The sequence below is a fragment of the Pseudorasbora parva genome, chromosome 12 (genome assembly GCF_024679245.1).
Source record: "Pseudorasbora parva isolate DD20220531a chromosome 12, ASM2467924v1, whole genome shotgun sequence".
Lineage (NCBI taxonomy): Eukaryota > Metazoa > Chordata > Actinopteri > Cypriniformes > Gobionidae > Pseudorasbora > Pseudorasbora parva.
The window spans coordinates 11,680,741-11,697,563 of record NC_090183.1 but is presented as its reverse complement, the minus strand read 5'-3'; the positions used below and the strand labels follow the sequence as shown (position 1 = coordinate 11,697,563).

The following is a 16,823-nucleotide window of genomic DNA, read 5'->3' as shown; positions in this document are numbered from 1 at the left end:
TTTATGGCAGAGTGGCCTAACGGAAGCCTCTCCTCAGTGCAAGACACATAAAAGTCTGCATGGAGTTTGCTAAAAAAAAACACCTGATGGACTCCAAGATGGTGAGAAATAAGATTCTCTGGTCTGATGAGACCAAGATAGAGCTTTTCGGCCTTAATTCTGAGCCGTATGTGTGGAGAAAACCAGGAACTGCTCATCACCTGTCCAATACAGTCCCAACAGTGTTTTAATCGAGGGAAAGATGAATGCGGCCAAGAACAGGGATATCCTGGACAAAAACCTTCTCCAGAGTGCTCAAGACTGGGCCGAAGGTTCACCTTCCAACAAGACAATGACCACAGCTAAAATAAATGAAGGAATGGCTTCACAACAACTCTGTGACTCTTCTTGAATGCCCCAGCCAGAGCCCTGACTTAAACCCAATTGAGCATTTCTGAAAAAACAGAAAATTGCTCTCCACTAACATTTACCGTTAAACCTGACATACAGTAACTGGAGGATCTGCAAGGAGGAATGGTAGAGGATCCCCAAATACAGGTGTGAAAAACTTGTTGCATCTTCCCCAAAAAGACTTGATGGCTGGATTAGATTAAAAGGGTGCTTCTACTAAATAGCTACTGAGCAAAGGAAGACTTAGGAGGACCATGTGATATTTCAGTTTTTCTTTTTTTAATAAAGCTGTAAAAATGTCAACAATTGTGTGTTCCATGTGTACATTAATGAGAACATTTTTTACTTAAATGATTTTAGCAAATGGCTGCAATATAACGAGTGAAAAAAGGGAGTCTGAATACTTCCGATTTTGGATCCCGATTAATCGATTTTACATCACTAATTATATTATATTCATTATATTATATGATAATCTATTATGTTATTATATTTAATTGTGGTTCAAAATTTTCATGTAGGTAATAAATATGCATAATATTTAAATTCAACTTTATGAAGTTGGGGGAAACAGCGCCCCCTTCCCGTTCACTGATGTACATACAGTCTGAATCCGGCTAAATGCGCCACAGCAAGTTGAGGCAGAACAGTGTAGCCTACTACAGAGAGGTCGGCTTCGCAGAGCGCTCTATAGTTCGGTGAAAAGACAAAAAAAAAAAGGAAACCCAGTTACACAACATGGTAAAACTCGCTTTTAACACCGCTCTCGGCCAGAAGGATTTAAAAAAGGAGGAGAAGGATGAAGCATTGATCCCTCAAGATGTGGTGAGTTTTGTGCACACAAACGCTAACCGGCTAAAGTGATTAAAAACAACGTTGTTTTTAGCAATACAATTCTTTATAACGTATTTATTTGGCGTGGGATCGATCATTTAGTGTGTATCGGTAAACGTATGTCAATAATAACGTTACATAAAGAAAAAAAAATAGAATGTTGTTTTTTAAAGAAAAAAATCCTAAGTGACAAACAGTTGTTCTAATCGAAATCAGACGTTATCTAGATTATGACCGAGACGCCTAAATAATGTTTGTCTGGGCTTTGTGATGATTCTGATTATGTTTTTACTGATAGTTTTGTTTTTGTGTCTGTCGAGGGAAGCCATCTCCTGCCTTCTTTCAGTGTATGTGTGTGTGTTTGAGTGAGAGTCAGACAGCTTTGAGCTTACAGGAAAATGGCCGACAGTCGAACACAAACACCAGGATATAACGTTACGCACAAAGCTTGCATTGCACTTTAAGAGGTTTTCCTTCTGGATGCCTGAGAACGTTACATATGCTCATGTTAGTGTCGTGAATTATATACAAAAAATACTGCGTAAATAAAAGAAATGCATGTATTAAGGTGTCTGTGTGTATATTATGCACTGCAGTTTTACATGCGTCTTCTAGTAACGTTAGCCCGATGCATGTCTGTGCAGTTATTGCGATTGTAAAGTAAGCGAAAATTGCATTTAAATAGGTGTAGTTTTGATGTGTAATTAAACGTCTGGTTTTGTCCCTTGCACTTCCTGTTGCAGCCGTAAACATAGTACAATCAGGAAGAAGAAAATGCATGTTTTTAGCCAGCTTATCGTGGGAGACTTTCCGTAAGTGTGAGACCAGCTCCCACTCAGATGCGTGAACCGTCTGGCTGCTTTTGATACTCGGATACGATCATCATCTGCCACTGAGGATGAGTCAGCGCCTAGTGTGTGCGAATTGGGTTGATAATGAAGAAGAGGTCGTGAATCAATCATAGACACTGTTGTGTCTGCTGTAACACTGCCACTGTTATCAGACCCGTGTTGCAGCCTGATCTCAATGGCACTAATGCTGGGAAGACGGAAATGAGTGTTTCAGCAGGCATATGTCTTTGGGTAGAAGTAAAGGATTCAAAAGGTTTCATGCATGGAGCAATGCTCCTTACCTTTAAACTTATCTGGCAATCAGAGACACTAATACTTATCTGAAGCGGTTAAAAGATATCAGTTCGTTATGAGCTAATCTGTTAAGATCGTGCTGTGTGGTCTGCTGAAATCCTCTGTCACACAGGTGATCAAAGCCTCACTTAACTTGTGGCTGGAGCCGGCTACCAGAAACAGCCGTCCATTGGAAAAACTCCTGAAGCCTCTGGTTATTTAAACAAAGACAGTCTCTGTTGGGGCTAAGCCGTAATCTTGTGTGTGTGTGTGTGTGTGTGTGTGTGTGTGTGTGTGTGTGTGTGTGTGTGTGTGTGTGTGTGTGAGAGAGAGAGAGAGAGAGAGAGAGAGAGAGAGAGAGAGTGAGAGTGTCTATTTGAAACAATATGCTTGTGTAAATGTAAGGGTGAATCTCTTACAGGAAGTGCGTTCATGCAAACAGAACATCACATGAACATATGATATTAATCTGTGCATGTAGTTGAATAGATACAATAATTTAAATCTAAAATGTAATAAGTAATGGATATAAAGGTAGGGTAGGCAGTTTCGGAGTGGCTGGCAATAGCAAGCTAGCTTTGAACGCATTAGATCCCTTCAGAGCTACGCCTCCTTCAAAACATGAACTTGCACAGCCAGAGCAGATTCTGCAAAGCGTTATAAGAGTAGGCATGTCACGATGAAAAAATTTTGCTGGACGATAAATTGGCCAAGACATTATTGCGATAAACGATAATATTGTCGTTCTGAGACCATTTTCATCTAAAATAATGATAATTGCATAATAATGCAGGTACACCTTTTCAAAGATCAATTAACTTTTATTTCTAAATACTATTTAACACTGAAAATGGAAAACATTTTAAATATCCACAATAAATGAACAAAACAACCAAAAATAATAAAGCAATGGACTCTCGGTCGGTTTACAAATAATTTACTTGAATAAATACAAAAAACTATAAATAAAATGGATGAAAAACTGCGAAGGATGATTGTGTATTAGGTGCATATTAGGGGTGGCACGGTTCACAAAACCCACGGTTGGATTCATATTATCGTTTTAGGGTCACAGTTTTCGGTTCTGTACGGTTCTTATTGGTTTTTCTTTTAATCGTTAACACTCCAGAAATTTACTTCAGGCATAGGGCTGTGAATAGAAAATAGTGAAGAAAAAATGCGATATGCGATACGATATTGCAATTAGTGTGTAAAATCTATTTAAATTACATTTTTAAAAACTGAGAATGATACAATTTGTGTTCCACATTCTTTCTGGGAAAAGAAAGCGTTGCTACAACTTCTGAAAGTGACCGTCACGGGTTGCCAAGTACGACATGACATAAACACAGCATAAACTTGTTTTGGTTCTGGAGGAACTGTAAACCACAAACTGTTTGTTTGTGACCATAAAAAATATGGACGACTCGACATCATCCGTTTTCGCTTGGCAGAGTTGAAGCTTTCAGGCGGCCTGCAAGGCGCTGAGATCTTGGGACCGAGTCTGCGGAGTAGCGACTCCGGTCCCGAAATTGCGCAGGAAGAAGAGCAGGAAGTACTGCTGCGATATCAAAAGCCCGCCCATACTCTCACAGATGCAGAACAATTAATTATGTTGGTGTGAAATAAACAGTTATGGAAATTTAGAAATGAAAGCTAAAGCTCCAATCTGCTCCCAGAAATCCTGAAATAAGTCTTTTAGTGCCTCAGTGACAACTTCACTCAGAGAAGACGTCAATCTCAGCTGTCAATCATGACGTCACACCCCCCCGTTTTTTATATGATAACTGCCTTCAATGACACAAACTAACTTTGGGGCGAAAATATTTGAAGTGTATTTTTATTGTTTTGTTTGCCTCGCGTCCATTAAAAAAACAGAGGGGCAACTATACTGGGACTGGTCACCGGGGGGGCGATCGAGGTGCGAAAGCTTCAGTATCTGAGAGGGATACTGCAGGCTTGTTTGTGACGCTCAGAGATAAGGGTGTAACCTTACACGTATTCGTACCGAACCGTTTCGGTACAGGGCTTTCGGTTCGGTGCACGTGTATACCGAGCGCTACGAATGCAGTCTTTACCAGATTACAGTTGGCTTGTTTTAAGCGTGGAACACACTTCAATCAGAGATCCCTCACAAACATATTAAGTATTCAGTCCATGATATCATGAAATTCAAACGATAAGTGCAGTTTTGACGCTCTTTAATGTGACGTGACTGATCAGTATAGGCGCAGCAGTTTAAACGGCAGCACGGCGTGTGAGTAAACGCTGTCATCTCTTCCTAAAGAATAAGCATGAATTAATATCTCTTAAGGTAGGCTATGTTGAGGATACATTACAACTTCCTGAAATGTATCATATGTCGTGTAATCGCTCAATCGGTGTTTCAACCGTGGAAAGACAAAACAGTTTGCAATGTCCCGTAGCATCATATTTACCTCAGGCAAATTCATTAGTGCACATCTGTGTTAGTTCACTAGAGAAACAAACTCTTTCGCTAAATATATCCACCGTATATTAGCATATATTCATTATATTCTACTTAACCTGTTAGTGATGTCTTGTTTATGTAATGTATGTTTAAATAAATCTGTCATGATTTGACAGGCGTGTGTAAATGATTATATTTCAGCAACGAATTGGCGAAGAAAAAATATATAATTAGATTTAGAAATTAATGCAAAAACTGCCTTATGTGAAGCTTATGAGTGCTGATTATTATCAGATAATCATAAGAGATCATATTTTGGCTCTGTTGTTAACCTTTAATATTACAATGTTAGCCGAAGTAAGGACTCCCTATATTTACAGCATTATCTTTAAGAAACTTATAGTTATAATTGAATTAATTTAGATATAATTTTTTTCAGTAAACCACTGTTGAATAAAAATATATAAAAAAGTAATTTTGTAAAACTGCTGTACCGAAATCGTACCTAACCGTGACTTCAAAACCGAGGTACGTACCGAGCCGTCAGATTTGTGTACCGTTACACCCCTACTCAGTGACTGTCTGTCTACAACATAGCCTTACGGAACGCACTGTTTGTGCGAGCAGATGCACGGAGGTATCGAAATTTGGCAGGTAGGTATCTTATCATTTCATTCAGATCAAATGGAATAATGTGATTAACATTTTTTGATCCTGAGATTTCCACAGAAGATGTAAATTCTTTAAAAAAAATATTTAAACCACTTCTATTATTGATTGCGATCAGGATGTGAAGTGTTTCAACTAGAATAGCAAGCTGTTTGAAGAAAAATGCCTACCATAACTTTAATATTGATCATTGCGTTGGGATGATTTTGTCTGCATTTCATGTTGTGCAGATGCTTTGCCTTCACACATAATTAAAGCTTGGGTTGGTGTCCTAGATTATGCCTTGCGTCAAATGTTTGTTTAATCAGCATTCATAATGAATTTATTTTTTATTGGTGTACATTAGACGTAGTTTGCTTTTTTTTAAATAGAAATAGAAACCATTTAGTTCAGTTGGAGAACGAATGCTACAATTCTAAACTAAAAGCGTCTGTTCTGCTCCATACAACATGAGCAGCAGTCGCAGCAGGAGTCAGATTTCACTCGTCACGTGATGAAGGTAGGGAGAGATGACTGACAGGACTGTTGGTGCGCAACAGACCCTGAGTGTCACTGACAAATATCTTATCTTGTAAAACATACTGCTCCCTATACACAGAGTACGCATGATCATGAATTCATCTGGTGGTATCTGTAATACCTGTGAAAATTATCTCTTGTGCAAATATATATATATATTTTTATAACTGTTATTTTGATGATTATAGAGCCCTTAAAGAGATATGGAGATGGGGGGGGGGGTGTATGAGACGGGAGAAAAAATTATATTTAAATGCATTTACGTTCCCTCGCAAATGTTTTGTGTTCCTCTGAGAAACTTTGCATTTCCACGCAAACCTTTCAAGTTGTTTGCTAGCAAACAAAGTTTCTTGGAGGAAAGGAAATGTTTTTGCAAGGGAACGCATTTTTAAATATATTTTTTCTTTGCATCTCATATTTTATTGACAATTCTTTTAAAAATCTAAACATTAGTTATATAGATATATAATGTATATAAATGTCCTTTGTGTTACACTGTAATTACACAAATATTAATATCAACTTACTACTTACTATAGGGTCTGGATTGGTTAGTTGCTTGTAATTATGTATAATTTTTACTATAGTAAGTACATAATATTGAGGACACTGCAAAATAGTGTTACAAAAAATATAAATAACATTTACAATATATAAAGTATTACAAGTAGTACTAAATGCTTAAAAACTAGGCTGCATAAACCATATAAGAGTTTCTGAAAAATTCTTATTAATGAAATAATCATAAGACATTTATTAAATAATTGTTAGTTTATTTAGATAATTGATTAGCGTTTATTTTTTTTTTTTTTTATAGACCTAATCATTTTCAAACATATAAATTAAAAAATATGTAAGATCATTAGGTTGGTGTTTACTGAACCAGAGATAATGAGAACTAGACTTTAAATTGCAGCATTGTCATGGGAAAAGTAGCAACGACTGCATCACTTGACACGTAAACAAACCTTTATGTATATTATGGACGTTTCCAGCTGAAATTTACCCGTTTTTGTTGCTCATGATTTCCCTGGAGTCTATAATATGATGGCTGTTGTAAACAGAAAAGCTTAGCTCGTTTATCTTGTTTTCCTCTCATTATGTTTTATGTGAAAAATATGACAAAAATAAAAACAAAGACCAAGAAGATAAGGTACCAAAATGTCGTCATATTCAGTCCGATTTGTTTTCACTTTCGTCCATGTTCATCAGTCATTGTGTCAGCTAATGTTTTGTTCATTTGCATCATGCAGTATGTTTGTTCCTGTTGGTCTCTGGAGGGAGGTTGGAAATTTCCCAGTATCTGTTGCGCACAATGCTATTGTTTTGAACACAGCCGCACCCAGGCTAAACACACTCGCATTAAATCGAAGAACACTCTCGTTTAGGACAAATAAATTCATGCAGATGCAGTAGTGACCAGGATTCTGTGGAAAAATTGTGAACCTTTGGAAACGCACAGTTCCCAAACACATGGTTCAAGAAATGGTGTGTGAACTGAGCCATAAATAACCAAAAATAATATATATGTCTACATCAAGGCTAACTTAAAAGTAGTCTAAATGTAGCATGTATTGCTGAGGTCACCAACTGATGTGAAACGCAAAAATCCGAAACATACATTTTACTATGAGCATATAATTCATTATTTCTTCCTGTGGGTACTTGTGTGTGTGTGTGTGCAGGATGTGGAGGACATTCTGCGTGTCAGGCAGCAGTCCAGGGCCTGGTGCTGGTGCATGTGTCTGGGTCTGGCCCTTATTCTTTCAGGTGTGGTTGTTGGCGGAGCTTACCTGTACAGGTATTACTTCATAGAGGTGAGAGAACCAGTTCCATCTGATGCATGATGTAAATCTGTTGTTTCCTTAAAGGAAATTAAGGTAATAAGAAGTCCAAATTATGTTTATCAGTATGATTAAATTGATATTCCATGAAAAAAGTGGTTTAAAAAAATTATACTTTTACTGTGTTTTAGTAACTTTTTAAACTTTTAACAGCTCCAGGCCTTTTAATAAAACTACAGATTAAACCTCAGCATTTTTGTATCCCCCGCCCATGGGCAGTCAGATTGATAGAGGAGCGGTGCCAAATGTGCATTATTTATTACTTTAAGTTTTTGGCAAAAGGAAATGCCACAGCCCCTTTTCACATTAAAATCGTGTAGATCGTGTAGCACATTAAAAGCCCATTTTGTTTCTAATCTACATTATAACGATTGCTATTTTTTTTTTTTGTACCTGTATCACCTAGCCTTGTCAACAAGGGCATTCATTCAGTTCAACTGAATGCATTTATTTGTTGTTAAATCTTTCATCACCATTGACTGATTTTCCACCATTTTTCTGTGTTTTCACTGTTATAGACCTCTTTCGAGCCCACGTGATCAAAGAGTTGCACGCGCAGTTTGGCAACGGAAGTGGTGTTGTTCCCTAGTGGTTCTAACATGTTAGCAACTCTGAAAGTTTATCAAAACGGTTTCCCAGCATCAAAATGTCTGGCTGTTGCGTTTTCGGTTGCACTAAACGCTATTCCACACCAATGGGCTTAAGTTTTATAGGATTCCGACAGGATCACGGCCGTTTCAGAAGAACCGGCGCTACCTGTGGCTGCAGGCGAATAATGCATTGATTGGAACGAGGACATAAATGCTCGCATAAAAAAATTACATTTGTAAAACATTTACTGCACTTGAAACTTGATGCTTTATAATAAACCTCCCAACAATGGCTGCCACTGGTTTGTATAATGTACCCCCCCACCCCCAGATTATCATATCAATAATCACAGTACTTAATAATTTCATTTGTTATGATTTTATTAATAGTTTAATTGCAAAATAACCATCTGAGAAATGTATGCAAGCAACATAGTTGCTATTAAAGTACTATAGCATTACAAAATTAAACTTTAAACAGAAGTGTGTCGACACGATGTAAGGAAAAGGATCCATGTATGTCTATGTGAAGAATAAGAATAAATGTAGAAAATTGTATTGGACATTTTGTACATGCCCACAGACAACATATTCACGCTTGGTTTCTCAACAAAATACGTATATATCCGACCACTGTATATCTGGCCATCTGCTAACGTCTTCTATCCACTCCACTATAGTACATGGATCTGGTAGCCAAATACCATTTGATAAAGTCAACTTTTTAAAATAACTTTCTCGGTTTGTGTTGCTTAATCCGCTCACGTAGCTTGACATGCTGCTGATTCTCGCCACAGTTTGTTGCCAAAATGCGCGCGCATACGTTGCTACGTCATCATTGTATACAAACAGTAAAAGAGTCTATACAGATGTGGTGGAGGTGGGGGCACTATTACACATCTTGTACTGCATTTCCTGACCAAAAGACATGAAGAAGCAGTAGAAACAAGCAATATCATATTATGTAATCCTATGTGTATATATAAATCAAATCATATAAATCAAAACTGCCTAATGTTACTGAATGAAATGAGGACCCAGGACGAGCTGTAGGACTGTGAAGCTTTGGGGATGTTGATGGACTCGATCCACTCCATCTATGTTTTAACCATCGTTCTGAATCCGATCCAGATGTGTCTTTAAACCCATGAATTTTTTTTTGCAGCTTTTTGCTCAAAATGTTTTTTTTTTTTAAAATAAACTTACCCACTTTTAAGTGCTGATAAAAAAGACTGCATTAAGCTAGAATAAATATTTTGTTGTTGTTGAAAAGCAGAGTCTCTGTTCTTTCAAATTTAAAAAGCATTGATTTATTAATTTTGTCTAGCTGATCATGGTAAAAGAACGTGTCTGTTCATAATGATGGTCTTCAGGAGGAGAGGATGTATTTCTGTGGGGCGAACTACCTTGAGGAAAATTACAAGATGCAAGACAGCCAACAGGAAACCGAGATGGATATGCCAGCCGCATCTAAGAGGATTGAAGAGAGAGTGAGGGTTCTGGAGGACGAGGGGGTGGAGCTCATTAACATCCCAGTGCCCAAGTTCAGTGACAGTGACCCTGCTGACATCGTACATGACTTCAACAGGGTGAGAGCCAATGTTTATCTCCCTCACAATGCTATATGTGCACACATTGGGCACATATGCCTGTTTCCCATCAGATTTCCAAAAATAAACTTCTTATACCAAAATAGTAACATGCTGGCTTTCCTTCTTTGCTCTCAGAGACTGACAGCCTATCTGGATCTGCGTCTGAACAAATGCTATGTCATTCCTCTCAACACTTCTGTTGTGATGCCACCCAAAGACCTCTTGGAGCTCCTGGTCAACATCAAGGTAAAGGCAGAAAAACAGAGCTTCATCGAAGTAGCCATCTTTTGGTCTGCCTCGACTAGGCATGTGCCAGTATAAATTTTTCATGTTGCGATTAATTGCTGAAGCTTTTATCACAGTATTGAAATAAGTTGTCATAGTATAACAGCTTTAAGAACTATTTTTGTAATAACAAAAATAACTCAGAATGTTTAAATACAATGCACCAAAAATATATAAAAGTAAAATTCAAACAGATTAAACTGCAAAATAATTAGGCTTGAAAGAACAACAGGTAACACATTACAATAAGGTCTCATTATTTAATGATTTAAAGGTGCACTATGTAGTATTTTTGCAGTAAAATATCCAAAAACCACTAGGCCAATGTTATATATTTTGTTCAGTTGAGTACCTACAATATCCCAAATGTTTCCAACTATTTGTAAATTGTGAGAAAATTGCTATTTTAACTAAGGACAGGGACGTTTCAGCATTGCATTTGATGGAGTCGCCTGTCAATTGCGTCATATCTGCGCTAACCTGGGTTTCGGCTTTTATTTGGCAGGAGCGCTTTACTCTTAGCAGTGTGAACGCACAGAGTAACGTCATAACATCGTTTTAAACACACTTAAATGTATCTAATATGATAAACAGAGCAGCATTACCTCAAAATCATAACCGGAAGAGCGGATCTGTGCAGGCGCCCAGCGACTGTGTCCCGTCCCGTCATAATAAAAGTCCCGGCATTCGCGAGGCGGGTATTTGTTTAACAATCGCTCCAGCAGCTGTGCTCAGGTCCATAACACTCGGTCCTGCTCTGCTTTAGACTACAGTAACGTTAATAACCGCATGCCTGAACGTGATTTCTGCCTGAGTCCTATTTTCCACCGGCTGTGATGAGAAGACCACATCTCCCAAGATGCTGCGCTCCCACTTTGCTTCATCAAACTACGCATTTGTTTTGAATAGGCGCCCTCCAGTGGACGGAAAGTTCCATAGTGCACCTTTAACTAAGATTGAGCAATAGCTACATTTGTTACAGAAAGTGTTTTTGTGTTTCATTTTAGTTAAGATATACATATGATCATTGTAAAGGCCAATTTATACTTCTGCGTTGCCAAAGTTACGGCGTGCAATACGCATAGACGCGTTACATACGGCGTACCCTGACGCACACCTCTCCAAAAATGTAACTACGCGTCAATTCGACGTGGACCGCAAGCGGTGTTATTGATCTGCCAGAACTCGTCCCTCAATTAATTGCAATTAATTCAGCTTGTGCATCTCCTTCACTCGTTCAGTCATGTGCAAATGCACATTGGGCTTGTTTACATCTGAGAGCGTGTCCCTTTGATGCAGAATACAGCGGTGTTGAGCATTTTTTTACTGTTGATGGGCAAAGTATTCTTAAAGGTGCACTATGCAACTTTCCGTCCACTTGAGGGCGCCTATTCAAAACAAAGGCGTAGTTTGATTATGCCAAGTTTGAGCGCAGCATCTTGGGACATGTGGTCTTCACCTCACAGCCATTGGATAATAGGACACGGGCAGAAAACCGCATGAACATGAATGCGGTTATTAACGCTACTGTAGTATGAAGCAGAGCAGGGCCGAGTGTTGTGGAGCTGAGCACGGCCTCTGGAGCGATTGTTATACAAACACACGCCTTGCGAACACTGGGACTTTTATTATGACGGGACGGGACACAGTCGCTGGGCGTGCACACTATTTCCTCTTTTTCCGGTCATGAGTATAAGATAAAGCAGCTCTGTTTATCATATTAAATAAATTTAAGTGTGTTTAAAATGATGTTATGACGTTGCTCTGTGTGTTTGCTCGGTGCTGCTGTGACATGTTCACACTGCTAAGAGTCCTAAGAGGTCCTTGGTTAAAATAGCAATTTTCTCACAATTTACAAATAGTTGGAAACATTTGGGATATTGTAAGTACTCAACTGAAGAAAATATATAACACAGGCCTAGTGGTTTTTGGATATTTTACTGCAAAAATACTACATAGTGCATATTTAAGTGCATTATAATTTTTTTAAATAATTGTTAATGAATTATTATTTACAGTAGGGCTGCGCGATAATGGTTAAAATGATTATGAAGATTATTTTGCTCAAAATCATAATCACGATTATAAATCACAATTATTCTGTCATAAAGGCTAATGAAGTTATGGGCATTTTACATGTTGTTTACCAATCCACCCAAAAGGCATGTAGGTGGCACACCGACTTCATTTAACCAACTATGATAACTTCGTTAGATGGTAAATCAACACAAAACACATGGTTTTGGTGAACGCTTTGCAATCTGTATTCACATTCGATTTTTAAAGCAACACAATTTGTTTGCAAATGAGACAAACCACAGATTCAGATTGCCCTGCAAATTCTTAAAGCAAAACACGATTATATTAAAAAAAATGTCTGTGGCTAGGGACATTCTAAAACACTTAGTGTGGCTTAATGTGCACCGACAGTGTTATTAAAATACCAAACTCAGTAAAATCATCATAAACCATAGGCTACTCAACTAAAACGAGTTGATGCATACTTCTCTCGTCTCAGTGCGTGCTCTTAATCTCTCTGACGCGCGATGACGATCTGATAGCATTTAGCTTAGCCCACTATGATAGCTCATCTGCTTTTCTGTACAGTATGCTTTATTAGTATGTTGTTCACTATGCATGCTTTGTTAATAATACAAGTCTTCGTTAATTAAGCCACTTTAAGCTTTCTTCACATTTTCATGTTAAGCGTTTGAGACTGTCCTAGTGGCAATATCATTTTTAACTGATTCACATTACGAAAACTGCTAAACCCTTTAGGAACTTCAAAAGATAAAACGGTGAAACTCGTAATATCATTTCCAATAATTCTAAATTAGGTTCCTTTTCCCGATTGAATTGTCACATCAGTTGCAAAGGTGCCTTTATTCTGCAAACAGTAAGGTGGAGATCCGTTCGTGCATTTGTTGAAATTCATCGCTGAAGGTTTGATCATGGCAGATTTAGTCACACACATAGCACAAGTGTCTTGTGCAGAAACAAAGTATGACACTTAAACTGAAGTATGATTTCGCTGTGAAGATCGCTAAACTCCTGCGTGTGTTTTGATTTCAGATTATCAGCGCTTCTGCATGTAGAGGGAGCGTGTGTACAGGGTTCCCAGAGTGCACAGATTAACTAAAACACCGGGAAGAAAGTATATCCTGTTAAGGAGAAGCTCTATTTGGGGGATTTAAGCTCTTCGCATCTGGCAACCACAAGCATGACTGCTAGTGGAGGCTCGTTATCGACAAACCGACAGAAGCCAATATCGTTATCGTGATAAAAATATGATTAATCGTGCAGCCCTAATTTACGGTATCTTGAAGTGCCCACGATAACATTACCGTGATATATCGCATTACCGGAAATCGGCACATCTAGCCTACATAGACATTTGAAAGATGACCAGAAATGCTGTCTAGGTGGTTAACTGGCAAGGTTTTGCAAGCATGTGACGGCTTAACCGGTTTTGTTTTCAGGCTGGAACATACCTGCCGCAGTCCTACCTGGTCCGTGAACAGATGATCGTGACTGGGAAGGTAGAGCATGTGGATCAACTGGGATACTTCATCTACGGCCTCTGCAGAGGAAGAGAGACATACAAACTGGAGCGCAGAGAGACCGTTTTTGGTAAACGCACATTAACTTACCACCTATACTTGTGACAAGCGTCCTGTTGTTTTTAGGCTAATTACACTCTAACACTAGCCTGACAAGCCAGACCCACATCAAGATGTTTGGTCCAGTCCGAGGGGCTGGATAAACGGTTGTCTTTCAAACTCCCTCTGCACGCAATTGGATAGCACTACAACCAACCAGAGCAACGTGAAGCGGAGCTTGTTGATAGATTAAACATTCGTCGTATCCGGTCGGCTAAACTCCGAACACATCTTTCCTTTTTAAGAATGACTTCAGTGCCGTTCTTTGTTCTTTTCTCAGAGAAAAGCTTAACTCCAAGTCTTCCAGAGTCGCGGTCAAAGCTGATTCAAAAGACCACCGTTTGCCAGCTTCTATGTTTGCTAGTAACACGCAATGGCAACTCTTCGTCACTATGTTAAGCCCCGCCCACCGACGCTTTACACGATGTGATTGGCCTGACCAGAGTTTGGTTTTTACAGCTCAGAAGTGTATTGAGAGTTGCTAGACGACACTCACGGCAGATTAGATATGCTGCCGCTAGGGTGCGTGTAGATTTCTAGGCTACTCTAACAGACCATTTCTGCTTATTGCCAATTCAGATTTTCTTTCTTTTGTGGATTTATGACCCCTTTTGCAATTGGGCCTTTAATACAGTAGTGGGTAAAAGTGATGTCCAGAGGGGATATTTGTTTTTAATGAGCCTAAATGTTTGATTAAACATCAATAAATTAGAAATATTTTATTTATTTATTTTTAAGTATAAGGAAGAAAAAACACTAAACTTGGTTAAGGGATTTATCTGACAAAAGTATTTAGCAAAAAAGGCAAACCTACAGCTTCATGTTTATTTTACCATGCAAAAAAATTGCAAAGAAAAACAAAAAGCTCACAAGAAAAAGCATAATAAACTACAACATAATAATTTATTAATATTTTGTTGCTTCTCTCATTTTTTAAAAATGTATTCATAATTTCTGTATGATAGCCTTGCCAAAAATTCTGGCATGTTTCAGTGAATTTTCACAAATAAAGCATTTGACCAAGCACAACTACATATGCTACATATAAAATCTTTTAAAATATTTAAATAAAGGGTGAAGATGTTAATTGCTGGGAATCACTTTTGGCAATTTGTTTTAAAATAAGAAATTAATTAATTATATCAGCGATTTTTGCACACTTGTAATGTTCCAAACTATTTCTGTTTTCCATGCTGTTCTATTTAAACTTTCAATGAATCAAAGAACCCTAAAATAAAAGGATTTCCTCAAAAATATTAGGCAGCACAACTGTTTTTCAATGTTGTAATAATAAGAGATGTTTCTTGAGCCGCACATCTGCATATTAAATTAATTTGTGAAGGATTATGTGACACTGAAGACTGGAGTAATGATGCTGAAAATCCAGCTTTCCATTACAAGAGTAAATTACATTTTACAGTATAATCATATAAAAACAGTTATCTTCAAATATTAATAATAATTTAGAATATTACTGTTTAACAGTGTTTTGATTAAATGAATGCAGCCTTGGTGAGCAGAAGAGACTTCTTTTAAAAACTTGGAAAAATCATAACATCTCCAAACGAATGCGTTCACTGAATTTTCAGATATTTAGCTTCGAAACCAAACACACAAATTCATATACCATTTATTTTGCTCTCTTTACAGGTATCCAGAAGCGAGAGGCTCTCAACTGCCACAAGATCCTCCACTTTGAGAACAAGTTTGTGGTGGAGACAATGATCTGTGAGCCGTAGGTGCGAGAAGACAGCTGGGTAACAAGTTAAACCACTTTTGACAAATTCCGCTCTGACCCTTCCTCTCCTTCTATTAAACCTTTTCCTGTTTTCCCGTTTGTGTATGTGTGCGCGGGAGTGTGTGGTGCTCTCAGATTTGTTTCTCTGTATAGCAACAATCAATATTACAGAGAGAGAGAATGTGAATGAACGCAAAGAGCAATATTATGCGTAGAAATATTTGTGTAGGCAAACAACATTTGGACCAGTTTTTTTTCTCTCTCTCTCTCTCTCTTAGTAAATGTTTTTGTGTCTGTTTTTTTTTTTTTTTTTTTTGTTAAGCGGGGAGTTGTAAGTCTCCAACAGGGTGTGGGGGAACATGTGGCAGAATAACTAGTACCAAGTATACCAACATAGGAGAGGAAAGGATTCACACAGGATAAAAGTACGATGAGATCTTTCAAAGATGCACTAAATGTTTTGTGTGCAGTTAAAACTGTGAACCGTCACAGATACCAGATTATTTCTGGAAAATATATTTGATTAGAGATTTGTGATATATGGCCAATAATTACATGTAAGAATACACATAGAATTGATTTTTGTACTAGTTGCACCTTTGTCTAGATTTTTATTTTAAATGAAAAATTGTGCTCTGCTGTAAGTTAATACACTGCTAAAACAGGTCCTATAATCGAGAAATGCAAATTAGGTTCCAATTTAGAGGATGTAAAAAATCATTATCCGAAACAAAATGCAGACTAATAAAAAGTGTAGCTTTTGTCATTTAGGGATTGCTGAGGTATTGGGAGTAGACTGATGGATGAATTGTGTAAAGATTGTTCAAATTTACTAAAATGTCTACCAGTTCAACATGAGTTGGAATGATTTATACTTTGCACATAACCCAAAAAGGTTTTAATGTTAAAATTATACTAATAAAAATTTGACACCTCATTTGGCTCGTCTTCATTTCTGCTTTTTCTAAGGAAGAACATCTTTTTATTCTTGTATAAACTCTGAGGTGAAAGGGATACTCTTATTTTTCAAACTATAAACATTTTTCATAAAGACAATTTCTCACAAATACAAGGAACTATGCATAAAGATCTGTATCCGGCAATGGAAAAGGTGTTATTTTTGGTTGATGGTCTACTGAAAATAAGTA

At 37.7% G+C, this 16,823-nt stretch overlaps 1 protein-coding gene across 1 annotated transcript; it reads left to right on the top strand.

Moving 5' to 3' along the window:
• Positions 1-1,010: 1,010 nt before the first annotated feature.
• Positions 1,011-16,612, top strand: itm2ba (integral membrane protein 2Ba). Its single transcript, XM_067459107.1, has 6 exons — positions 1,011-1,215; positions 7,653-7,784; positions 9,775-9,990; positions 10,129-10,239; positions 13,758-13,908; positions 15,588-16,612. The coding sequence occupies exons 1-6, from the start codon at positions 1,129-1,131 to the stop codon at positions 15,674-15,676; spliced, it is 786 nt and encodes a 261-aa protein (XP_067315208.1). The 5' UTR covers positions 1,011-1,128; the 3' UTR covers positions 15,677-16,612.
• Positions 16,613-16,823: the final 211 nt, after the last annotated feature.